At 44.6% G+C, this 27817-nt stretch overlaps 1 protein-coding gene across 4 annotated transcripts in view; it reads right to left on the bottom strand.

The window, feature by feature from the left end:
• Window positions 1–2484: 2484 nt before the first annotated feature.
• Window positions 2485–27817, bottom strand: part of LOC144761737 (HAUS augmin-like complex subunit 3) — a 185909-nt gene continuing 160576 nt past the window's right edge. For all 4 annotated transcript variants that reach the window (XM_078646988.1, XM_078646989.1, XM_078646987.1 and 1 more), the window contains 3 exons: window positions 16359–16572; window positions 4089–4320; window positions 2485–2787 (listed from right to left, as the gene is read on the bottom strand). In XM_078646988.1, the coding sequence (XP_078503114.1) occupies window positions 2786–2787; window positions 4089–4320; window positions 16359–16572 (448 nt within the window). In that variant the 3' untranslated portion in view covers window positions 2485–2785. The remainder of the gene's footprint in view (window positions 2788–4088; window positions 4321–16358; window positions 16573–27817) is intronic.

Here is a 27817-nt window from a genome sequence, read left to right as displayed (position 1 = left end):
CGCATGGAAGACATAACCAGCCCTTCCAATGGCTCCAAAGACGGATGGTTTTAATACTCCTGGCATAGCAGTGAACACTCAATGGTCTCCTGAAAGGGACTGTTTGAGCCTTTTAGCTTCAGTGCCACCTCGGCTTGTCTTTCTGTCGACTAGCCTTCTCATGAGGCTTCTTTACTGGTACTAGGACCTACAGAAATGAAGAATAATGTGCACAATCCCGCCAGCATCCAGTAATGTGAGCAATACCTTTTATTATAAGCCGGAACACTCAAAGAAATAAATTAAACATTGTTTTGTGTCATGTACTTGAGAAAAATTATTTAAAAACCAAGTAACCTTATAAAGTGAGACAGCAGGGCCCGCTGTGTTCAGATTCAGAATTAGCTAAACCAAAGTGCACTCCTCCTCACATAGCTTTACTTGTTGGTGCACCAATTTGGGGCTACCGTGAGACAATATCCTGGGAGGCTGAAGTTGATGGGAAGCAGGACTTGTGGCATCTGCAGCGAAAAAAGAGGGTGCATAGTATTGCTGCATAATGGTTCGAATGGTCAACATAGCAGTAGAGTCCTGGCTCATCATGAGACTGTAGACCAGAGTAAGAGGTCCCAAGCACTCCTTTGTGGGCGGCAAGCAAGGACTCAGTATTTGGGACGTCACCAACTTAACTATGACATTTGGCGGGAGCCATGACCAAAAGGTAAAAAGAACAAATGGTGCAGTGAACTATCCAAACTAAGCACAATCTATGCATTTCCGACAGCTGGGGAATCTCTCAGGCTGCCTGGCCGTTCATTTGTCAGTTGGAAGGTGGATTTTGCTCAAAGTCCTCCCACAGACTGATGAAAGGAAATGAACTTATTTGAAGTGTGTTTGAAAATCAGCAGAAGGATGTGGGCCAGAACTGCATGGCAGCATGCTCTGGAAGGAATGTATGATGTTACTTTGCATGCCATTACTTAGCATGCTTTTATTATGAAGTTTTTACCTCGCAAGTGCCTTTATTTAGCAGCATTTTATAACGCATGCCATTACTTCGCCTAAACATAGAAAACCGTTGAAGTGGCATTACTTAGCAGTATATTACTTCGCAGGTTTTTACTACGCATACAGATTCTTTTTTTTTTTAAAAATACCTTTAGGATATGAATTACATTTCTGATCATACAGTAACCCTCAAACACTACTCTACCCTACACTACTCTAACATCACTACCCTAAACATTAAAACTCTACCTCTACACAACCGTCCCCCTTCTCCCAGTCCATGCACTTCACTCTAACACTACTCTGTACGACCCCCGGACACTACCCTAAACCCTAAAACGCTACCCTACACTACACCACCCTAAACCACTACCCTACACATACACTACCCTAAACCCTAAAACACTACCCCCTACACTACACATACACTACAACACTACCCTAAAGCCTAAAACACTACCCCCTACACTACACATACACTACAACCCAAATACACTACTCTACACACACAAAACACTTAAACCTTAAAGATAACACCCTGCATGACCCTAAAAACTACACTGCCCCACTTACCTCTCTCTCTCCTGCTTCATGGTGCACGTCGTGGTGGATAGTCTGCAAGGAATTTAATTTGCGAAGTAACGGCACATGGAAAGTAACGGCATATGCGAAGTGAAAGCATGCGAAGTAAAACCATGCGTAGTAAAAGATCCTAAGTAAAAAATGCGCACTAATGGTAAGTCGTAGTAATGACTGCGAAGTAAAGGTAGATTACCTCTGGAAGCACAGACTTGATATACATACATTACATAACATATGTAGGCAGATAGGTAATGGGCTCCCATGGATGAAGTCATTGTAGTGGGAAACAGCCCAGTGCAATCCCCAAGAGCCGGGACATGTCCAGAGAAAAATTTGAAAAGGAAATAGTTTAGTTGTTTCTTTGATGACCCAATGGTTTCAATATCACCAGAGGGAACACTCACCCCTGAGTGTATTACCCACGCTGCAAGGGAGACACCTGATGTAAAGAACTAGTCAACAACTGCCCCAAATCACTGCTGCCAGTGACAGCTACTCCAGTAGAACCATACACAAACAGGGCTGCAACAAAAAAAATCAGCTGGACACACTGCAACATGTACTAAGCTGGCAATGTGATTTCTGGCTCACAATGGCTTATCCATCCATCCCCGCCAGAGAAGTTAGCTTAGGGAACAGTGTAGGGGCATTATCTGCAGGGTGGTCATCTACCTGAGATTGAAATATCGACAAATGTATATCACTAGTTCCATGGCATTCAGTGATAACACAGATGACAAACACCCCATCAGTAGTAAGTAACAACATTCAATTGCCACTAAAGAACCCCATCAAAACATCAGACAGCATCATTAGAAAGTACCCCATGAACCACCCCTTTATTACCTCTAATTGAACTACTTTTTACCACAACAGCAACATGCATGACACACTGGAATGCTGACTAGCCAATAGCAAATGGTCCACTCAATGATTGCAGGACAAGTGCTTCTTTTTTATTATGATACAAACTTGGTGATTTGATCCTTCTCCTCTTTATTACAAGAGCGTTGAGGAAGACTTCTTATCAAACTCCACCACGGCCTGCTCAAACTACCAGAGATCCAGGAATACAGGGAAGAACAGTTCTTGCCTTCATCTGCCACCAGCACATTGGTTCTTTCCACTTCGCTTTATGGTTCTCCAGAATTCTCGATGCCTTTGGTATGAGCTGAACCATGAGACTGACCACTTTGTCTCCCCTCTACAAACGCTTCTCTGGAAGACAAAAACAAGAGGTAAAATGAGCAGATAAGAAATGTAATCGCTGACTTGTGAGATTACATTTCCTTCCATCACATCGTTTATCAGGCCACATTACATCTGATAACTTCCTTCACTTTTAAACACCTACATAACAAGCCTTCATGGCTTCAATAAGTCAGCGTTTATATGTTTAAGCCTCACATGAAGCGAAACCTATTCCTGGGAGAGGTTTCCCCAGAGCACTATAATTATCTCCCCCTTGTTGTCATCTACAGGTGATGTAGTAAACATATACAGAAAAGAGCTGGGGTCCAGCCGTTGCTTTTTCAGTGGGAAAGTCACTGAGGGCTTGTACGAGTCGAGAGGGGAACTGCCAGAGCACAGTATGTGTTCCCTTGCCATAGAGTTAAAAACTCATAACTTCCACAGTATGAGACTAGATTCGCTTTTCCTATAGTCTACTCTTTAAATGTCATGGTGCTGGGGAACATTGCCTCAAATCCAGGAGTGCCTGAAGGTGCCGCACCTCGCAAGAGGTCACCTGCCAGCAAAGCATAGGGTTCTTTGAGTCCCCAGTAGGAATGGGACTGGCCTGGCAGCTGGACTATTCAGATAGCAGCAGGACCAATGCTGATATGCATATGACTGGTCTCTGCCTTAAGTGGCAGAGAGAGTGAAAACCGATGGTCTGGATAGTGGCTCGAGACTTTTGAAAGAATCCCCCTTCACTGGTGTGTTCTCCTCTGCAATGCATGGCAATTCAAGGGACTTGCATTCTGAAAACATCCACTAAAGTCCCTAATAACTCATACAATATGCGTCTAACCAAAGTCCCTAATAACTAATACAATATGCGTCTAACCAAAGTGATCCAAATTTGCAGGGTTGGTACAAACCAGTTCGCAAACAAATACGTTACTGAATCAGTTATCGTCAGTGCACATCCAAAACAAATCTGGCACACTCCCTATTTAGGAAACCCAAGCCACCTGATGCAAAACCCTTAATGCAAAGTACAAACTGAATTCATACAGGAGCTACAGTGTTGAACTTAAGTGGATCTGCATGGAGTCCCTTTAGTGGATCCTCATCGAGTTACTTTTATCCCAGTTAGGTCTCCATAGCAGATTGCAATTCACTGGGTTCCACACCCACCAACCCTTCTTTGTAGGATCCACTTGCCCTTACACTTTTAGAGTAACAAAGACATCATAGGGTGCTTGGAGAGGCAAATCTTTAGAAATATGTACTGTAAAGGAATAAGTACTTTATTTTTAAGACAACAATGACACAGCAGTGAATTTGCATCTTACATTCTTTTTCACTTGGCACACCAGAGAAGGTGTCGGCAAAGTATTCCCGCTCCTCCAGCACCTCCTTGAGCCGTCTGGGATCCATGAAGAAATAGACATACAGGTTTCTATGTTCACAGCACTGGCTGTAGAGAGACATCTTCTTTTTCCTCAGGTCTTCCTCAAAGTCATCAATGATAAACTCCACCTGAGCAACCACATTAAGAAGCTCGTCCATTGACTCGGATAGCTTCTGTTGAAGGGGAAAACCATATAAGAAGGGAAAGTGAGTTGGCAGAGCACCCAATTTTAACTCTTTACATGATTTCGCAACAATGCTCGTCATTGTATGCAGGGGATTAGTTATAAGAAAATCAACGATGGAACATGCTCTGGAATTGAAACCACACCCTCTCCCCAGCAGGCACTAAGGGAATCAAAGAGGAGAATAGCCTGTTCTACTTCAGTCAAGCAAATATCATCATTATGCCACCGTGTCTAGCCAAAGGCATGAAAAGCTTAAATGTTTGGCTTACCCTTTTTCACAAATCAACTTGAAAGTAGATTGGCCATATTACACTTTAGTTGTTTTCCCACTTGAGATATTCAGCAGCTAAAGTTCACAGCAAAGATTATATTTCCCATCACGCCTGCACAGGAAGTGACATCACTGGATTTCCAATCACCCATGTGCACAGGAAGTGACATCAATGGTTTCTCACCAAAACCGTCTCTAAAAGAAGCAGCCAAGCATGAGGACTTCATTTTCCATCATCCATCTGCACAGGAAGCAACATCACTGGTTTCCTGCCCACAGCACGCTGCTCTCCGCCCCTCTACCAGTACCTACTTAATTTCAGCTTCAATGCGGATTTATCCCTTGGAACACCAAAGGCATACCAAAGTCCAGTTCGTTTGCACCCATTCGTGCATGGACCGTGCCCAGCACCAGGGACCTTGGTTTCTCCCCTTACCCAATGCAACCCTGCCATGATCCTCCATTCTTTCAATCCTAGCCACCAAAACTGCTGCCACACTACACGACACAGAAGGAGCGTTCACATGTGCCTACTGCAAGTGCTCATGCATTCTACCACACCCTACACCCACCACTGCCACACAAACAGCACCCAGCACCCACTCGCTCAAACCAGCCACCCGCTCATACCACCTACACAACACACTACACTTGCAAGCATGCTCAACACCTGCTCACTCACCAAACAGTTATGGGACCCACTGCACAACCACGCTCAGGACCTGGTCTTCCACATTGAAACATAACTAAACCTCCAACCTCTGCACCAGACATCACTACAGCCATCTCCACCAGCTACAAGGTCACAAGGCAAGGCTGTCAGCACAGGACTAGAGGTGGAGTCATCATATTCAAGGGTACCATCAGCTGTACCAACTACACAGACACTTCCACCAGCTATATGAACACCTCACCTTCAAGATATGTATCACAGCCAAATTCTTCCTGGAAGTCGGTTTCAGCAAAGCCATCCTGTATCACCAAAGACCCACCCCTCACTGGAACCAACCAGCCCAGCAGGAATAGCATCACAGGGGAGGCGGGGGCTTCTTTCCTCCCTGCGCACTGGCCAGAGCATGCCAGCAACTTTTCAGAAGCCATCAAGGATCTAAACAGCTGGATCACCACATGTACTGACACATGGCTCACTGTGTGCAAACCAACGGCAAGAGCCAGACCACATGCCAGCTGGACAAAGGAAAAACGTGGCTGAGGAAGCACCACTGCAAGCAACTAGAGTGCAAATGAAGAACAAGTCAAGATATCCCAGATATAGAAATCTTTAATAGGCTACCACCGGCAGGAACGGAACAAACGCACAGCATTTGCAGATCATATCAATGCCAGCACTAACAGCAGCACAGAAATCTTTGCCATTATCAGAAATGTCACTGTGCCTCCTGCCGCCTCTATCAACACCATTTTCTCACAAGACCTTTGCAACAAGCTCTTGGAATACTTCTGTAACAAAAATCATCTCCATAACAGCAACTTCTACCCTAAACCGGACCCAGTCACAGTCGCAACTCAATTGCACATCACAGCCGAAGAACGAATCCTGACCTCGTAGCCCACCATCACCACTTTCGAGTTTGGGGCACCCATAAAGACATCCACTCGGAGGCACCATCTGACCCATGGCACAATAACATCTTCGCCAAAAGCCTCCTGTTGAACAGCGAAGCACTAAAACCCATCCTCAATGCCTCCAACACATTCAGACACCTGCGTGTGTGGTGCTGTGCTCAGGGAAAAGCATCAAGCATCAGACAGAAGTGACTCTAAGAGTCAATTTGGCTGACTTCCTGCTACAGGGCCACAAAAGCAGATGAAGCCTGCCTTGTTGAGTTGATAACAGAATGCCCGACTGCGGCTGACAACCAATGTGCAACCTGTTGGGCAGAGATCTGACCCTCAAAAGTTGCACCCGAGTCTGCTAGACAGGAGAGAGTTATTGAGTGCAGTTTGGTCGACCAAGACTGAAGTCATCACCAGTTAAAGGAAACTGCTTGTATTGCTGTAAGCGGAGACCAGTTGAATAGTGCAACCGTTTTTGAATGGACAGACTTTGAGGGACACTGACCTCTGTGGCCAGACTTTCCCCATCATGCTCGAGGACTGAGAAGTAGCCCCAGGAAGACACATCACTGAATCAGCATCCTTTAGCCTCTTCAGCATCTGCTTTCCCTGCATCAGGACACTCCATTGAGGTGTATGGCAGTTAATAGCGAACCTCCCCAGACTAAGTGCTGGCGTGCTTCATTTGATAATTGGGAGAAAGGCAGAAAGCGCAGCCCTGCATAGGGAAGAAACAGCGGGGCTCCGCATGTATCCCATAGCTCAGGCCTGGGACGACGCCTTAGTTGCTTTTCATCAGAGGTGTCTACAAGAGGGGATTATTTGACAGCTCTTCCCTCTACGTGTTGCCCAGACCCCCCGCCCTCCCCCCTTTTTTCACCTGCTCTTCTCACCTGCCCCCTCGGGGTCGGAGCTTCTGTTGAAGACTTCCCCCCCGCCGCCCCCGCTGCGCGCCGCATTGGATGATGCCCGTTGCCGACACAACGATACAGACGCCTGTCCCTGCCCGTACTCCCGTCCCGTTAGTCTTTATACGTATAACAAGGTCCCCTCCCCCCCTTTATTAATTTTTTTCCCCTACTTTTTTCCTTCCAGTTTTCAGACCCTAATTTCACATGTTCTTGTTTGCTGTTCTGTGCAACAGGTGTGGAATATTGCTTGTATTTGCAGACCTTTTTTCCTTGGGCTTTATTTGGAGACTGCAAGACGACATTGAGTGCATAGTTGGGGATATCCCTTTGGATGAGCGCAACTCTTGTGGGTGCCCAGTAAGAGACATACCCTGGGAACGAGGGACATTGACAAACGATACACATGTTTTCCCACACCGTATCACCTTGGCCATCTTGTCCCCCCTTATTGAAAGGCTCTTTTTGGCTGGGACGTTCCTTATTGACCGGGGCGCACCACATTTGTCCTAATAGACGCACTTTATAAGTCCTCTGGCGCGCCCACTCCCTTTCCACCTGTCAGTTTAATACCACAGGTATCCCATCCTACGAGTTTAGTTTTGCCGGACATGAGTGGGCAATTTTGAAGTGTATGGCAGTTCATCCATAGAACCTGAAAGTGAACTGGAGACTGCTTTGACTGTTGATGTAACTGTTCAACCAGACCTCTTTGGCCTCTGTGATTCGCTTGCTGACAGAGTTGGTTGCCCAAAGCGGGCGGGTGTAGTAGGTTACAACCTTATAACCATTTTCCAAAAGTTGCAAAGTTGCTAGACAGTTCATCACAAGGATTTATTACATTAAATGAAACAGAAGTGATTTATTGTTCCTTTAAAAATTCCTATCTACGGAATCCTTCAGTGAATCGTGGTCATTGAAGTGTCAATTTGAAGGGAAAAACACTACAATGTTTTATAAATTGGTGTCAGATTTGTATTGAGTCTGGTTTCTTTCTTATTCAACTGCTTTGGATTACGATTACTCCTTTGAAAAAGCCAGACTGCTGAAAGCCACAGATACCCAGGGTTCAGCTAAGGTTTTTTAAGAGAATCCAGCAGGACCCAGTACAGGTAGTGAGTTTATTACACTGTGAGGCCTCTCTACCACACCATACAATAAACTCCTTTCCTCACATTGGTGCCTAGCAGTGGGATCCAGAACTTTTGTTTTGGAGTACCAATCAGTTATTAAGTTTTAAAAGTAAAGAATCTGCTAAGTCAAAACTAGAAGGAAGTTCTTGTGATTGCCAATCAAGTTGCCAAGTTCAGAGTCTAAGCCCTGTTCCCAAGTATTTGCAAACTTGTTGATAAAGTTTGAGGAAGTTAGTCAAAATTTCTGCAAAGTTTCTGGAAGTTGTAAAAAGAGTCAGGAAACATGGTGATGGACTAGGCCACCCTGTCCACTCTCAGGATCAATGACCTGAGAGTCCTGTGCAAGAAAAGGAAGATCAACTTGCGTGCCTCAGCAAAGAAAGAGGATCTTGAGACACCTCACGGCCTGGGAAGAGACCTGCAGAGCTGAAGCACTTGTGGAGAACACCCAGACAGTGGGGAAGAGGATGATAACAGAAAGGCCATCAACAACAAGGAAGAGGAGGGAAAATGACATCCTGACGCCCACCCCCACACCATCTCCTCAAGGCATCCACTCAATATCTGGCATTGCGAGGAATACAACATTAGAGAAGGGTACCAAGAGACCTCAAGGTCCGAGTAAGACCTGGAGGAAAAAAGATCGGCCTTAAAGGAGAGGTGACTGGGTCTAGAGGAGAGAAGGGTCAAGCTGGGCATGAAGTCCCAAGGGAAGGTGACAGCAACAGAGTGAGACAACCGCAGGGGGCGCCAATGATCCTAGATTGGCTAAAGTGATTGTGCTGAAGTATGTCAATTGGGATGACAGATAAGTGGCTGGCATCTTGTTAAAGAGCTATCAAGAGGAGAAGGGTGGGTGCCCAGCTCTGCAGTGTCCTTATTGCGGTAATTGGTGCCAGTGGTGGGGGAGAGGTAGGCTTCAGAGGATGAGGTGACAGTGTCTTGCATGACACTCACAGAAAGCAGCACTTATAGAGCTCTACGTTCCAGACCGGAGAGCGATACTCCGGGGGCACATCAAAAGCAAATACATTTTCTACGTCCATTATAATATTTGCACCGAACAAGAGGTTGTGCACGTACACCAAAACTTTTGACTAATTGGTCTTAACCCAGAGGAGAATCAAAAAATTCAGGAGCACCAATAGAGTGGCCACACAGACATGGCTGGACTTTGTAGATGTTCAAGTAAAGGCACTGGATGGCTGGATTAATAGAAACAAGGTAGATACTATGAAGAGCTCTATAAATTGATGGTTAACAAGCAGATCCTTACTAATCGTTCAGAGCAGGTACACCAGCATCTGGTAGATTCAAATCGGACTATTCCCAGAGAGCTGGGCAAGATGGCAGATGAATGGGTACCTACAAGGGGATCCAAATAGTACCATGGAGGCGTTCGAAAGAAAGGTCAGGCCCTCCTTCAGGGGGAAGAAGTAGGTAAAGACAAAAGATAGAGTCCCCTAAAAATCCTGAAAAAAAAGCCCAAGGTGGGTAATCAGCACAAGTACCATACCAGTTCAATGGGAGGGGATTCCGGGAAAAGAATTAAGACCCTTCAAAGGCTGGGGTGTGTAAGGACTGTCAGCACCAACCAGGGCCGGCTTTAGTGTGGTGGCGCCCGGTGCAACAATGTTTGTTGGCACCCCCAATGACCACCTCCGCCACGAATACCCTCACAACCACCCTTTAACAGTGCCCCTCACGTCTCCATAACCACACTATCGCTCATGCATTTCTTTTGTTTTATTACCCCACTCATACCAGTGTAAGGTGTCCGAGCACTATACATCACATGCACATTACACAGAGACAATGAATCGTAAGTGTGTAAATCAATGTATAGGAAATGTTACAGACAGAGGTACAAGGTGTAGGAGTCAAAGGTCATCATTACTGGTAGACAGTATATTTTAAGAGTGCTTGTCTGAAGACCACCCACTCCGAATTTAAAACTTAACATCATGGTTGGGGGTTGGCTTTACTATTGAGAATTTAATTCTAGGCAAGTGAAACCTTTTTGCAACATTAGAATAATGAAAGACTGGGGGAAAATAATCATTACGATCTTATTTACAGCTCTTTGATGATAGTTAATAGCTCACAATTCTATTTTAGGATTTAATCTTTTAAACTGAAAGTAACAAAAGTGGCTCTCTGACAGAAGCAGTAACGCGCGGAGCAATTTACATTATATGCACTTTGGGATCTGCATGGTACATGTGCTTGCAGCAGGCATTTTTACCTCCTGCGCTACTTTACGAGTCAAAACTTCCACTATCCAAAACTCCGATTTCTCTGCAGCAGGTCCATCAATCACCAGAGTTGTCTTGACATTTTGATGGGTACCTGAAAATTGCTGGAGGCAAGGAACGTGTCAGTAGGTTCTTTTAAAACTATATTGTACTTGAAAACACTGCACCTCTCCCAAAGTCAGCATCCGGTGCATTAGCACCGATCGCACTACCCTAGAGCATGACCTGGCAGCAATGACACAAGAGTGGAGACTGAGTGCACCAAGAAACCACCCACTTGCGGTCTGCCCAAGGGCTTGGCAGTGTAGGAATGGAGATGAAAGTTGGCTTCGGGGATTCGAGAAGGAATACAGAGTTCTCCCTAGTATCACCGGGTGGGATGGAAGTTAAAAGCTTTGTTACCTGGCCTCCAAGCATGGAAAAGTACAGGCAGCTGTCAGCAATCAAAGTCAAGGCTCTGAGGGATTCAGGTGCTAGCATAATCATGGTTACTGCCAATCTGGTTTCCCCAGACCAAATCACTTTCAATGAGGTGCACCAGATTGTAAACTCTGACAGTGATACACATACCCATCCCATGGCTATGGTGGACTTTACTGGCCTAAGGAAGGAGGCAGTGTCCCCTGCCATCTCAGTGGAGTGTCTGCTGCGAAATTACCTGGATATTTCTGCCTGGGAACACGTGGAAAGGAGGGCTAATGTAGCAATGCTCGGCCTCTTTGAGTGAGTGGGTGTGTGACAAGAGCACAAGCAAGCATCCTTACATGGAAGTCAAGGAAGCCTGGAGTCTGGAAGAATGGTCCAGGCCCATAAGAACAAGAGAAAGAACAGGAAGTCTGGTCAGCCGTCTTCCTATAGTCTTTAGGCCGAGAAGGAGTCCAACCCTGAGGGGGAAGGGCCTGGTGCCTGAAAAGGAGTATGTACTACCTTTCAAGCCTCCGCCCAAGATACATTATGTCGGGGATAGTGGCAGGACTTATCCCGATTCTGTTCCTTCTATTCACAAGAAGCCATTCCCGCTATTGGGGGTTCAGAGGAGCATCAAGAGGAAGAGGCAACCATGTCCCCTCCCAAGGTGAGCGTGCATACCCTACAACAAGTAAAATTAGTGGGCAGACAGAGTTTGTTCACCAAAGGAAGGCACTTACGCTTGGGTTCTTCAATCTATTCAAGGTTTCCATACAGAGTTCTATGGTTCCCCTCATCAACCCTCGAGACCACACACTCTTGTCTTCTCTGTTTCCCAGGCCACTCTAGTGGACTTGGAAGTGGGGAACCTTCTGGCAGAAGGTGAGATTGTTCTGACTCTGCTTCATCCCTCAGATTTCCTTAGCAACCGCTTCCTGGTGGATAAGAGAGATGGGGGTCAGTGGATCATGATCAATTTGGAGGTATTTCAACGAGTGGCTGTTTTCGGCCACCTCAAGATGGAGGGAATCAGTCTCCACCGGGATCTCTTGCAGCGGAACGAATGGACGGTACTTCTGGACCTAAAAGATGCTCATCTCAGGGTCCCCATCTACCCCACTCATTGTAGTTCTCTCAAATTCCAGTGGTTCTTCAGACATTCAATATCATGACACTTCCCTTTCGTCTCTCGTCAGCACCATGGTGCTTCACAAAAATCTTGAAGTCCTTGGTAGGACATCTTCAGGCCAGAGGTATCCGTCTCATTGTTTATCTGAACGATTTCCTCCTTATGGGTCAGTGTCCGATAAAACTGACGGAACACCTGCACGACCGTCGATCTACTGAAATCCCAAAGATTTGTCATCAATGAGCACAAATTGGTAATCTCACCAATCCAATCTATAGCCTTCCTGAGTTTCATGGTGGATGCAGTCAACGTAACCCTCAGTCTTTCCTCTCGGAAACTAGCAAAAATAAAACATGAGCTCAGAAGGACAGTAGACAAATCCTCCACATTCCTCTGGCCCATCGCCCGAATTGTCTAGTCTCCAATCATCCTCCACCCAGGTCATCTTCCTGGGCGCCCTGCACTACCGGGCCTCCCAGCATCTGAAGGCCTACCATCTAAGACGCGGTCTCACCTATGCACAACAGGTTCCTCTGTCAGAGGAAGCCAGAGAACAACTGCGATGGTGAGTAACACATATGGAAGCCTGGAACTGCAGAGTCCTCTTCGGATCCCGGCACAAACTGGTAATCGAATCCGAAGCCAAAATAGGATGGGAAACACGTTGTGGGGAGTCCTCTACCAAAGGAAAATGGTCTTTCGCTGAGAAGATGCTCCACATTAACTGCCTGGATCTGAAGGTGGGGTTATTTGTGGTAAAATGTTGGATGAAGGGCAGGATCTGCTGCGGTGTCGTTCTGAAAATGGACAAGGTGGCAGCGGCCTGTATTTATTAATCACCTTGGAGGAACAAGATCCAGAACTCTTTTGGACTTAGTCCAAACCTTTCGGCAGCACTGCCCAGAGAATCATATTTCTGTGACAGCAGAGCATCTCCCAGGTCAGACTAATCAGGGTGTGGACTGGCAATCCCACCATTTGCGTGGCGCAAGCCTATGGAAACTGGATCCCTGTTTGTTAAGGGAACTTTGGAGACTGTGGGGTCCTTTTACAGTGGATCTGTTCGCCTCCCATCTGGATCATCAAGTGGCCAGATACTTCAGCTGGCGGCTGGAACCCAATCGTGGCAACGGATGTGTTTCTACAAGACTGAGGGAAGGAACAGGGTACGCTTTTACCCAGTTTAAAAAATATATATTTTTATTTATTGGTATTTTGATTACAATAAAAAGGAAACGTATCACACACAATATATGGTAGACGTTACTTATACGTTGTAAAGTTACAGCATTACATTGCAATAAGCGGCCATGGATAGGTTGGACACATTACATAATAGGTTGGTTAAGCAGCAAAGGTACACAGTTTCTCACAGTAAGTATGATGGTGATCGATTCTGTTAGCAGGTGATCCATCGGCCGCCGCGAGCCGGCCAGCCTATGTAGGTGGTATGCTCTCTTTTGCGTCGCTAACAGTCGCCCGCAGTAAGTCATTTGTGAGGGGTTCCCAAACGTTACATGGTCTTGATTGTGGTGGAAGCAGCTCAGCATATATATTGCTCCTGACAGTAAGTTAAGTGTCAGCCATTCCTTAAATTTGGGCACCCTGCCCCTTCCCCATCTACATACGATTTTTCGCTTTGCGATGAGTAGGCCCACAGCTAGTAAGCGCTTAGTGCGGCCTCTATACCCCGGCAGGTATCCCAGGAGACCTATTTCGGGTGTTAGGTCTAACTGTCCTCCAACCACGTCTCTCAGGGCCACTTCCACTTCAGCATAGTAGCGAGCTATTGACCTACATTCCCATGCAAAAACCCCACTCCTTCCTGTTTACAGCGGTGACATTTGTCGTTATCGCGTAGTTGGAGTTTGTGCATCTTTACAGGGGTATAGTGCATTCTGTGGAGAAATTTAAAGTGTATTATCCTAAATCTGCTGTTTGCGGTAATGCGTTCCATTTGTCAACAACAATATGTCCAGGCTTTGTCAGTAAGCTGATGACCTAGTTCTGCTTCCCAAACCTGTTGTGCTTTCAGTGTGGTGTGTGCCCCCGCCCCTATGGTAGCTCCGTAAATTCAGGACACAGCGTGGGGTGCCCCTGCTAACAGCAACTGGTGTAACGGAAGCAGTGTGGGGTGTTCCACAGGAAACGCAGGGGTGACAGCACTAACGTCTTGTCTTAGGTGTATGTATAGAAATCTCTCCACTGTGGTGGGGAGGCGGTCTCTCTGAAAAAATCTATGTTTTTGATTTGCCCTAGGGTGTACATATCTCCCCAGGTATTAACGCCGAAGTTTAGGAGCATACGCTTGCAGATGCCTTCCTGTGTGAATGGCAGGTTTTACTGATCCCGGAGGGGGAGCAATGGGGAGTATTGCATGGGAATTTGGGAACGTTTAGCGAGAGCTCTCCACGCATTATTAGTGCAGGTTACTATTGACTTCAGTCCTCCGGCTTTTTTTTCATCAGCTCCCAGGAACCCTGTGAGGGGGACAGGCGCCATAAATCCTTGCTCCACCACTAAATGCGTTATGAAGGGCGGAGGCTCAAACCAGTACGCTGCATAGTATGCCTGAGTGCGTAAATAGTAAAGTTCAGGATCAGGCGCTTCAACCCCGCCCTGAGCAAACGGCAGTATAAGGGTACTCCACCTAATCAGAGGCCGTTTTCCACCCCATTCCAAGCGAATGAGCTGACTCTTGAGCCTATTGAAGAATGGGTGGCCAGGGGAGAAAGGGATATTTGTGAACAGGTATAACATTTTTGGCATGACCACCATTTTCATTAAGGCCACTCGGCCCGCGAGGGAAAGCGGCAGGGCTATCCATCTGGTGATCGATTCTTCTACTTTATTAAGGACTGTTCTGTAATTCGCTCTCATGAGCTCCTCTCTGTCTTTCATTATGTTAATGCCAAGATACCAAACGTTGTCCTCACACCACTGTAGTGGGTAGTCCATTGGGAAGGGGGTTGTGCACCTGGTGAGCGGCATAACTGGAGATTTGCCCCAAGTTATGGCGATTCCCGAATATGCCCCAAATTTTATTATTTCGCTACCATTTAATTCAACCCTTCTTCGGAATCTATTTTACCCAGTTAGGCATGATAATGAGACTATCCACTCCGGTCCGACGGCAGCAAGTGGACGTGGTGGCAATTTTCCAGATATGGAGATATCAAATATAGTTTCCAGTTCTGATTTCTTGGGATTCTCCGATTAGTCTACCCCAATTTCCGACACTCCTCAACGATCCCCTAGGCAACCATCACAATCAAGTGCTGTATGGACTTCTTCTGCAAGGCATGGGTGGATAGCACTTTCAAACTGTAGCGATCGTCTTGGACTAGATGGTTGGGTTGGTGCCGTCAACATCTGGATCCAGTGGTGACCCAAATTGTCCAATTGTTTTATTTTCTTGTCTCCTTGGCTTCAGAAGGAACAGCTTATAGGTCCATCAGTACCTTCCGATCTTTGCAGGCTATGATGAGATTGGTGATAACACTGTGAGGGAACATCATTGGTGAGTAAACTCCATTCGGAGAATTTTGTTGTCTATTCCTCTTGAACCTAGATGCTTCATGTTGTGGGATGTCTATATGGTAGTGCATTTGTTCGTCTCATGGCCTTCTAATAAGTATCTGTCACGTAATCAAATGTTGGCAAAACTGGCTACCTTGTTATGCCTCATTTCTTGCAGGAAGGTTTCAGATGTCAGAGCCCTAAACGTAACAGCTACAGTATTTACCCCAGATGGTGATACTTTCATATTTCGAGGAAAACAGTTGTGCAATTCTCATGTGGTTTCGTAGCCCAGATTTCCAGATGCCCCAAAGTTTTGTGGTGCATGCAATTAACATATATAAATACATGACAAAGGATATTCGTCCCCCCCGGGGGAACGACAACTGCTCATTTCCATTGAGAAAACCCATAAGGTGGTCTCATCTCCCACCATTGCTAGATGGGTGAAATGGGTCATGCAGGAAGCAGACATTGACAACTGGGACTTTGACATGGACAGTGGCATCTTCCTCAAGCAGTCTGCTAACAATTGTTGTCCTGTGTCCTACACAATGCATAAAAGGTGTTCTTTTGAGCCATTGCTGTGAAACATAATGGAGTGCATGCAGAAGCACAGCAGTGGTGCCATGGACTCTGATGCAAGCAATTTTTATTATCTCTTTCCACACCCATCCGCGAGATACTGAAATACAGCCATGATGAGGTGCACAGGGCCCCGGTGCCACTGTACTGACTGCACTATTCATAGTTACACCCCTGAAGGTAAGTATAACTAATGATGCGTTAGCATCATCATAGGGGAACGTAGTAGAATACCAACCGCATGGTTTAATGGGAACCTCTTAGACGAGCAGTACATTTGGCTGTGGAACTTCTTCAACTCCGACTCCAGAGATGTCCACTGCACCTGGGGGATTACTGGGGTAGACAGCAAGGCACTCAATTTCTGCTTCAGTGCTACAGTCCAGTGCTTCATGGAGGCATACTTCGTAATGGAAGGCTTGTTGCTTGGGGTCTCAAGCAGCTCACAGAGCCTAGAAGACAAGTAACAGACTCAGAAAAGTAGTAAATGAACCATGGAACTACAGCAACACAGGATAAATATCCAACACCGCTCATTCAAATGTAACAATCTCTGCCCAAACTGCAAACAAACTGATCATTTGCAAACCACATCTGCATAGGATAGGACTGTTCAACACGGATCCAGTAAGCTCACCCCATGCCACATTTTTAGGAGAATTACTATATAAATTGGATCATTTTATTTTCATTACATGTTGATGTATTTTATGTGGGTATTTTGAAAATATAGCCTTGAACCATCCCTTCCGATCATACACTGGAAACACCAGGACATCCCTTGGATAGAACTTTTATTAATTATATGTTCAGATTCCATCATCAAGGTAAAAGAAAGAAACTATTGGAAAATTCTTCTGTTTCCACTCATCCTTTGTTCACCATAACCAACTCACAGACTCTACATACACATTTCTAGTTCATTAACTGTACTATTGGACCTGCCTCCCCCTACATGGGCACTCTACATTTTTGCCTTCCCTTGCTGAACCAGTTTTTGTTGACTTTTAGGACTCTGTGCACCTTACTCCTGCTAACCAGTGGTAAAGTACTTGTCTTCTCTACCTTAAATATGGTAAAATTGGTATACATCCGATTGGGTTATTTAATTAACTTGTAAGACCCTGGTACATAATATTACATGTACCCAAGGCCTGTAAATTAAATGCTACTAGTGGACTGCATCACCAAATGTTCTGCATTCTGTCCATCAATTGTTCTTTTTGCATGTCACCACGAGTGGCACGGGTATGACCAGACGTGGATCCCATGCTCTCCATGCCACTGGAGTCAAGCTATCCTGGCTGATGAGGGCTGGAAGTCCGAAACTGTTCCTAGGATGCTTGTTTCCAGTCCAGGGAGAACCTGGCCTGGTAGTTCGGGCTGGACTGTTCCCATTGGGCGCAGGGTCAAGACTTATTTGCATATGGCTGGGTCCAAACTGGAATGGCATGGGGAGCAAAAAAACGATGGATTTAGGCCCAGATCTCTGTACTGAGGTGAATGTATGACATTGTTCTGTATTCTGTCCATCAATTGTTCATTTTGCATGCAACACTCAATGTCCCACCAACTAAAGTAGCACTGCACATGTCTCAGGCCTTCTACTGCCGCCTGTAGTGCAGTTTCAAACCACCATTTAAATCAACCTGGCAATATAAACCTTTTGCCAGGCCTAAATCGTCCTTTTTAATACTTATAAGTAGGACTCCTAATTTTATGGTATTTATTTATTGATATTTCAGTCTGTATTTATCCATATTTCATTTTTGCTAATTTAAACTGTATTTATTAATATTTATTTTGTGTAAAAATGAAGTTGAAATTAGTATATTGCCACATATATGTAACCAATTAATGCGCATTCATGGTTGAATGCTGGATCGGTTTTTATTATATGAAAACTCACAGATAATAAATCAATTCAAATATATGAAAATTTTCGTTTCAAGGTTTTGCAGATCTACTGCTGTTTAGGCCTCATCACTAAGTTTCCTTTATATTTTTTAACCCCTTACCTGTCAATCTTCACAGCTTTTGACCAGACAGTCATGAATGACTGCATTTAAAATCTCTCTCAAACAAAAAAAAAAAAAAGTTCAATTTCTGTTAGTATCCACATTTAAAAATAAATGCAAACGGTATAATACATGTTTTTCTGTATTTATCTGTAAAATTCAGTAAGAAAGGAAGACAAGGAGGCTTACTTATGAGTCACCCCCAAGGTCGGCCCTAAAGGCCTTTAGGGCAGGTGGTGTTTTACATATCCAGACAGTGAAGGACACCTATAGGGCCGGACTGGGAACCACAACTGGCAAAGTGCTCGGCCGGCCCCCACTCCCCACTCGGGGGGAGGGGGGGGGGGAGGGGAGGGGATATGGGGGGGGGGGGGGGTTGGTGGTGTCCCGCCAAAAAATGGACCCCAGGGGCCCAAAACCAGCCCCCAGCGGGATTGCCTTGTGCCCGCTATGGCCAGTCCGGCCCTGGACACCTAACGTCGTTTTTCACATTGGAAAGGCCATCTCTCCCATAGATTAACACTGGGTTCCCCATTGCACTTTAGTGAAAACTTCAGATTGAGAACAGATAAAGAAAGGTTTCTTCCACTCATTTAAATTGTAATTCAAAATCCCCTTTGATCTTAAAGTTAAACTTCAAATTACTGTTCTGAAAATGCCACTTTTAGAAAATTGACTTTTCCCCCCCCCAAACCATATGTGCCTTTCTGCTAGTGTCCTGGGTCACATAACTGTGAATGGCTCTACTGTTGCGAGCTGTGCATTCCTTTCAGACATGGTGACAAATGGTGCCTATTTGTGAAGAGAGTGGGTCTTCCTGACAGGATGGCTGGGGAGGAGCGGTACCCTGCCCAGATTACACTCAAAGGACCCTGCTTGCAACACACAAAGGAACCATACACCAGGCTTACTTATGCCTTCATCACCCTAGACAGCTTGGGGCCAAACTCAGGGCAAGAACGGAGCAGGACCAGTTTGGAGAGTAGGGCAGGGATTTCTCTCACTCACTGGCACAAGGTTTGAATGTGGCACCTTCAGAACCTCTCAGCATAACACTCGACCTATGGAAAATTCAGAAGAAATACTACCTTGGCTGAGTTTGTTGAGACTGGATGTTCTGGTGAAGCACTGTAAATTCAATTAATTTAATGATGAGGAAGCTACTCCCCTCAGAGTGATCGATGGATATTGGTCAGGTTTCTTTTGCCGATGAATGCTGAAGGAAGCTAGGTGCTTGGGACAAGTCCTCAAGGCTGCTGGTGCTGAAGTGTGTGCTGATCGTAAAGCAAATGATATGGAGGCCTGACGTGCCCATATCGCATCAGGCATGAGCATGAAAAGTAAGCCACGGTACAAGGCTGAGGGACACAAGGTGATGTCTCTACAGAAAAAGAAAGCATGTTACAAATGTGGACTGTCATTTCCACACAAAAGTAAAAGTCCCGCACTTGGACAGATATGCATTGGCTGTGGTAAAGCGAACAGTTTCGTGATGACTTGCAAGGCAAAGAGAGAAGTAAGTGCGTCACAGCGTGAAGACAAAATGGCCGACCGAACGGTAACTCAGCGAGGCTCGACCAGCCCCCAGAAGGCCATGTGGTCACACCAACTGAGATCGCGTGACAGCAAACTAAATTGATTGTCGTCAAAATCAAAGAGTTCCTCAGCATCAGTTTCCAGTGAAAGCGACCATGACAATTTTGCAATACCGATGTACACTTCAAAAAGGCATGCATATGTGCGACTAATGAAATGTGAAAAAATCCAAAGTGAAGAAATATCGACATGAAAAGCACCAAAAGCATGCGAACATTGTACGAAGATCACTCTAAAGATAAACGGGCATTCAATATCATACATAATTGACAGTGGCAGTCAATAAATAATATGCCTGAGGAGAAGTATCAAGAATGGTCTCCATTACCACAACTTACGAAGTCAAAAGCTAAAATATTCACATGGGCTGCTTCACCGCCCTTAAAGAGTCAAGATTACTTTGTAGCCATGATAAAAGACAAGAAAACTGTGTTACAAGCACCTATTCATGTAATTCAAGGAACAGCTTCAAGTGCCTGTTTGCTGAGTTTCAAGACTGCTGCTGATATGGGACTGATATCAGTGAAATACAATATGAATGCTCATAATGAAATTGTAAGTCAATTTCCTTCATTATTTCATGGGTTAGGAACACTCAAACCAATTAAAGTAAAGTTACATATAAAAAGAGGATGTTCGCCCTGTTGTTGAAACACACAGAAAAATTGTGTTTCACTTGCAAGAAGCTGTTGAAAAGGAACCTAATTTCTTTCTCAAACATGACATTATTGAATGCTCCACTGGTCCAACACTAAAGATTTCTTCCATTGCAGTAGTGCCTAAAAGAGACAGGGAAGTAGCTGTAAGCATATGCGTTGACATGAGTCAGGCCAACAAGGCACTTGAACGAGAGAGACATCCTGGTCTGCACTTTGCTGATATGATAACTCAATTGAATGGTGCTAAGTTCTTCTCTCAACTTAAATAAAAGATATCACCAATTGGAACTTGAAGAAAAATCCAGGTACATTACAACCTCTTCTACGCATATTGATCTGGTACAGTAATGACATATTGGTATACAGAGCCACTCAGAACGAGCAGGACAAATCCCTTATGCAAGTATGTTTTTGCTGAACGATGTAGTCTTAACTCTTAATGCAGGGAAATGTGAATTCCACAAGAAGTTTAAAATTCTTTTCTCAATGTCTTCTGATGAGGGCTTTAAACCTGAACCAGCTAGAGTGCAAGCGCTGTCTACTGCAAATCCCCCACAGGGTGCAGGGGGTTGGGGGTGTTGAGGCACCTGCAGCAAAATAGCCAAATACTAGCAATGGCATGATACTCTGAGCACCCTGCGCAATCCTGAAGGCATCCTGTTGCTGGGACACAATCCAGGTTCCAAAAGTGCAGAATTTAGTTGGCCTTATAACAGTCAACGGATGTGGTAGCCCATCGGAAGCGGTGGACCCTGGTGCACACCCCAGACCCTGACTGCCTCGCAGAACAAAAGAGGAAATGGCAGTCATGAGTAGTAGCAGATGCGGACTGTGGTGGTGTGGGGTGTCTATGGTTTATAGCTATGTCCAGGGCAGGCAGGAGAGCAACGAGCAGTCAAAAAAAAGACACTGATCTCAGGAGCAACCTGTGCTCCACTGGCTTTGCAAGTGCCCATATCCTTACCACCCCATGAGATGAAGGAAGAAATGGCAGCCATGAGGCCCGAGACAGATTGAGGTGATTGTGATGCCCTGCAGTGGCCGGCCAGATTGACACCGAGGTGATGAACATCTGGCACCATGGAAGTCTTGATGAGGACAGTGTCAGCATCCTGCATAAGTGATTTGGGCTGAGTTAGGTTCGCATAGAGCCCAAGCAGTGGCCAGAGGAGGACAAATCTGAGATCCCGAGCAGTTCCTGAGTTCTACACTTTCTTGTGTCTATGAGGAACCTCAATCACTCCCATGCCATCCCCACCCCCTTCCTGGGAGTAGCCTTTGGGGAGACCATGAGACTAGCAATAGCTGGGGTGGGGAGGTTCAAGGTTTGGGATGCGGTCAGTTGACTACATCCCATGTAGCGTTCTTCCCAGGCTGGGTTCTCGCCAGAGACTATGCCACAAAACAAGCTTAGTATAACATATTTATTCTTCTACGTGTAACTACAAAATCAACATTCTAAACCAGCATTCAATTTACTACGCTCTAATGCTTACGTCACAGTTATACGGAGTCCATCAGGAGTCACAAAGGTTCTGTCATTACAATATCACACGACACTACATCTGCCCTTAGTTAAATACAAATATCATTATTTTTTTACAAATATATACATTTAGAGCTTTTCATTGAGTCTTCATGGTACTTGGATCACATTTCCAGACCGTGTCTGCAGAAACTGGAGACCAGCAGTAGAAATGTCCATGACTGGCATTGGTGATGGAGAGACAGCAGCAGTCAGGGGTTCTTCCAGGGCCGGACTGGCCGTTGCGGGCACCGGGCAATCCCCCGGTGCGCCGCAAGGGTGGGGGCCGGTTTTGGGCAACTGGGGGCCGTTTTTGTTACAGGGCCATTTATGCAGCATAGCTGCAAAATTGGCCCTGCAACAAAATCGGCTGAAAACCGTCCCCGGCGAAGAGCTCGGCAGCACCCCCAACCCCCCTGAGGGGGGAGGGGGGAGGGGGAGCCGGTCGAGCACTTTGCCGGGGCCGGTTTTGGTTCCCAGTCCGGCCCTGGGTTCTTCACTTGTCATTGCAGACACTGGGCCTGAAAAGACATCAGTGCCTGACGAGTGATGAGCCACATCTGAAATGCGTGGAATTATTATTATTTTTTTTCGGGCAAATATTTTTATTATAATATGAAATGAAAAAAGGACACATTACATTCATGACTATTTGTATCAGGTTATACAGTCTTGCACTACAACCATAACAATGCATCTTAACTGCGATCATCAGAAAGTCCCAGGAGTTAATCTCCATTCGAAGTCATTCCCAGGCAGGCCCATCAACCACGCAGCTGCAGCCCCATATCATTCAAGTCTCGTCTCCTGACAGAAGTACATAGAATGAAATGCGTGGAATCTCTGCAATTGAATTCCCGGGACATTGGGCAGTCACCATATGTCCTTTGCTGGTCACAACATGAAATGGTTCAGCATCAAAAGGAGCATTAGACTTTCATTTTCTATGCTGACAAACAAGAACTTGATCTCCTTCCTTGAAGGTGACATCTCATAAATGTTGACGTTTATCTATGTAGGCTTTAATTTTCCACTTATGACAAGTCTTTCATGCGTGTTTCTTCCTTGGTATTTGCTCTTCTGTTGGTCCATTGAGGTAACTTGGTCTTCATGGCTCTCCCGAAAATCAGGGATTCCACCTGTTGTTGAGTGACGGGTCAAGCAGTAAGTCAGAAGAGTAGATATGGAACAGTTTTAAGGTTGAGCTTTTCTAGTACAGTACGCTGGACACCTTTCCTTCGAGTACTATTAAAACGTTTGACAAGACTATTGGCCTACGGCCACAGAGGGGGTGCTCTTCGGATGCTTCACATTGAGATGACTGAGAAAGTCTTTGAATTCTCTACATTTGAAAGGGGGACTGTTGTCAGACTTTCAAATTGCAGGAACACCCCAAGTCGCAAAGATGCCGTCTAATCTCTCAATGACACATTCTTGAGTGATAAATGAGAGCTCTTCAATCAATGGAAAACAGGCATACTCATCAATGATTACCATTAGGTGATGTCCATTAAGAGGACCAAAGAAGTCCACTGCAATTCTTTCCCATGCATGCATGCCATGGCACATCTGATATTCTTAACGGGTGTTGAGTGGTTTTCGATGACGGGCGGTTGCATAGATGACAGGCCTTTAATTCTTTTTCAACCCTCTTATCGAGATGTGGAAACTAGACTATCTCGGAGAGCTCGTTTGGTGGCAACAATGCCATGATGTCCTTCATGGGCCATTAGAATTGTCTGTTGCAGACTCTCCGGAATGACTATTCTTGACATTCGCAGAATAAACCCTTCCTGAGTAATGGGCAGTTCATTTTTGACATTCGGAAACTTTTGATATTCACTGTCACTGATAAGAGGTTGAGGGTGCTGGTACTAAGACTGATGTGTCATAAAGTCTTTCAGTTTTCCTGAGACAATAGGCACGGTGCACAGCGTTTTGGTTGAACTTGAAGGCTTGGTGTTGTGCTTGGTTGATTGAGTGATTTAGTTTAGGGTTGGGTGCTCCAGTAGGTGGCGTGACCGACCATTCACGCTGTTTGAAATATGCCTTGTGTGCGAATATAAGGATATAAACGCATCCCTACGGTAGGGCACTCACATGTTGGTTCGTCCAAAAAAGACAGATTCCACTGTTTAGAAATGTTGTTTTATCGATTTGTTTATTAGTAACTTTGAATATTTATTCTTGCATATTCAATGAAAATGGATTAAATCATCATTTATCGTTTTACATGTTCAATTGATTCAATGAACTACTCAAATGCATTTCGGGCAATCATGCCCTTTGTCAAGGAGCCCTAAGGAAACGAAAATAAATAACACATATTCACAAACATAGTCCAGTTTAACTCATGAAACATTATTCACAACGTTTTAGTAATTTAAACATATAGGTCGTGAGTGTTCTATTGTGTGATTCTGATGTGTTGAAAAAAACGGGGGGTGGAGATCTGGTGACGAGAAAAAACATTAATAATCAAAACTCACATGTCCGAACGGATCCGGGCGGGTTGTGCGATGTAACTGAAAACAAAAAGTAGGCGGATGTTAAACTGCTAGTCATAGCGAGTAGAGCACCACCTTATGCGGGTCAATAGCGAGAAAACATCTCGACTTACTTGAATGATGACGGTCTCGGGTCTAGTCACGGTCTCGGGTTTACTCGAAAACCGGAGGTTCTGCGTTCAAACGAGGCGCGTCTGAGGGAGGTTTGTAAATGTTTTGCTTAACACGCCATTAAAATAGGACACTACTGAATTCCTTAAAAAATTATCTGAAATCACCATCACAGAAGGCGAGAATTTAATTTTATGCACTGCTTACGTTAAGAGTTTGTATACATCGATCCCACATGAAGGAGGAATTGAAGCAATTGAAAAGATTATTTTGAACAGCGACATTCTGGAACCCATGCAAGTGTTCCTCATGGAACTTATGGTATTCACATTATACCACAGCTACTTTGTACACGATAATCAATGGTTCCAACAACTGTCCGGGATGGCCATGGGCAACTGCGCTACGCCAACGTACGCGAATCTATACATGGCAGAATTTGAGACCACCAACATCTATGACAATCCAAATTGGATGAACAATTTGAAGATGTATGTAAGATACATTGACGACTTATTTTTTATTTGGAGTGACACAAAAGAAAGCTTGTTATCAGCCTTGAAAGAACTGAACAAAAAAGACAACAGAATTCAACTCACGTGGCAATTGAGTGACAAAATGATTACTTTTCTGGATGTTCACATCACAAACACTAACACAGGACTACAAACTGATCTATTTAGAAAAGAAACGGATCAAAATAATACCTTGCATCATTCAAGTTTTCACCAAAACTCATTAAAAAGACATCTACCCTTCAGTCAGATGCTAAGAATCAAACGCATTACCTCGGACCCAGAGACATGTGCAAAACGAATGGCGGAAATGGAAACCAGATTTCTAGAGAGAGGTTACCCTCAAAACACCATCAATGAAGCAACCAACAGAGTTGATAATATCACAAGGGAGAAGGCTCTTAACGGAGTTGAAAGAAAACAAGAAGACACATGCATGGTGGTAGTCTCGAAATATTCAACACTCAGCGGCAAATTCAGGAAAATCATACTAAACCATTGGCGCATCTTATCATCAGAACCCGATTTCAATAACTTGTTTTTACTTCCACCCATTTTTGCACACACCCGAGCCAACAACTTTAGGGAAATCCTATGCAAGGAACCAACTGTACAAAATATACACTAGGGCACAAGACCTTGTTACAATTGCAACAGTTGCAACAACGTAATAAAAGGTAACACAATAAAACATCCAATGAAAGGCAACGAAATTAAAGTAAAAGTCAACGCTACTTGCGACTCCAACAATCTGATTTACCTATTAAAATGCCCTTGTGGCAAGGTTTATATAGGCAAGACAAAAGAAAGATTAAAGTTCGTCTCAACGAACACAAGTCAAACATCCGGACCAAAAATGAAAAATCCAGCATAGCCATGCATTTTGCAGAACAGAAACACACCGTGGCGCAAATAAAATTCATGGTTCTGGAAATTGTGGAAAAGAAGGAGGGAAGGGACAACAATAAAACCCTCCTACAGCGTGAAATTGCATGGATCTATCTCATGCAATCACAGAAACCGTTTGGACTAAACGATCGAATTGAATTAAGTTGCTATCTGTAATTACAATTCGTGACAGAACTAACTTATGTACCCATTGTGTTGCTGTTTCATTTTGTTTGATCACATTAGTTTAATCACATTCCACCATCAGTCGTGAACCACAAAACCACCCTCAACATGGCCGCCATATACCGCCCTGGTCGACCATTTACTCACTAGTCCGTTTTTTATGTTTCTTTTTTTCGAACTTCCCACGCCTATTTTTATGGCGTGTTAAGCAAAACATTTACAAACCTCCCTCAGACGCGCCGTGTTTGAACGCAGAACCTCCGGTTTTCGAGTAAACCCGAGACCGTGACTAGACCCGAGACCGTCATCATTCAAGTAAGTCGAGATGTTTTCTCGCTATTGACCCGCATAAGGTGGTGTTCTACTCGCTATGACTAGCAGTTTAACATCCGCCTACTTTTTGTTTTCAGTTACATCGCACAACCCGCCCGGATCCGTTCGGACATGTGAGTTTTGATTATTAATGTTTTTTCTCGTCACCAGCTCTCCACCCCCCGTTTTTTTCAACACATCAGAATCACACAATAGAACACTCACGACCTATATGTTTAAATTACTAAAACGTTGTGAATAATGTTTCATGAGTTAAACTGGACTAGGTTTGTGAATATGTGTTATTTATTTTCGTTTCCTTAGGGCTCCTTGACAAAGGGCATGATTGCCCGAAATGCATTGGAGTAGTTCATTGAATCAATTGAACATGTAAAACGATAAATGATGATTTAATCAATTTTCATTGAATATGCAAGAATAAATATTCAAAGTTACTAATAAACAAAATCGATAAAACATTTCTAAACAGTGGAATCTGTCTTTTTTGGACGAACCAACATGTGAGTGCCCTACCGTAGGGATGCGTTTATATCATTATATTCGCACACAAGGCATATAAAGTGTTTCAGTGTCAGCATGTCACTATCTTGACTTGTGTCAGCGACAATTTGTTCAATCGAAATGGCAGCAGGAGTGTTTGATTTCACTATGAAATTTATGTAAGCAGACTTAGGAGGGGTGCCAGGGCATTGTAGAGGAACGCATGATAAGTAGTCGGCAGGGTTCTGATCTTTCCATGGACGATGCACAATGGTGTAATTTTACTCTTTCAATTGCAGTCTCCAAAGTTAAATGAAAGGAGCATTTTTGCTTTTTGATTTCCATAGATAGTCAATTATGCTTGATGATCAGTCACAAGGGCGAAGGGCTTCCCATACAAAAATACGTTAAAAAGTTCACAAGCCCACACCACTGCCAAACTCTAAGGTTGTGAGTAGGTATGTTCAGTTTGGGACTAACTTCGGTTGGCATATGCCACAATACTTGGAGCATTTGGGTGTCCGCTGTGCCGTGGAAGGATGGTGCCCAACCCGACAGGGCTAGCGTGAACAACAACCTCAGTATGAAACTTTGAATCAAAATATTCCATTTCAGTAGTGTTCTCAATGGCTTGCTTGATTTTCTGGCAGCTTTGCTCGCACTCATGTGATCATAGAAAGTAAATATTATTGTTAGACAAGTCTCTTAGTGGCGCACTAACAGTAGCAAATTGTTGTATGTATCTAGAGCAAAAGCTGGCCATGCCAAGGAATGAACGTAACATGGAAACATCTTGTGAGGGACTGGCACTTGACAGTGCTTGCACTTTAGCTGGTTCGGGTGTCATGCCCCTCTCAGAAAAGATCTAGCCAAAGTTTT

Source organism: Lissotriton helveticus, chromosome 6 (assembly GCF_964261635.1).
Source record: "Lissotriton helveticus chromosome 6, aLisHel1.1, whole genome shotgun sequence".
Classification (NCBI taxonomy): domain Eukaryota; kingdom Metazoa; phylum Chordata; class Amphibia; order Caudata; family Salamandridae; genus Lissotriton; species Lissotriton helveticus.
Note: the sequence above shows the minus strand (reverse complement) of the source record. Positions and strands in the feature narration are given on the sequence as shown.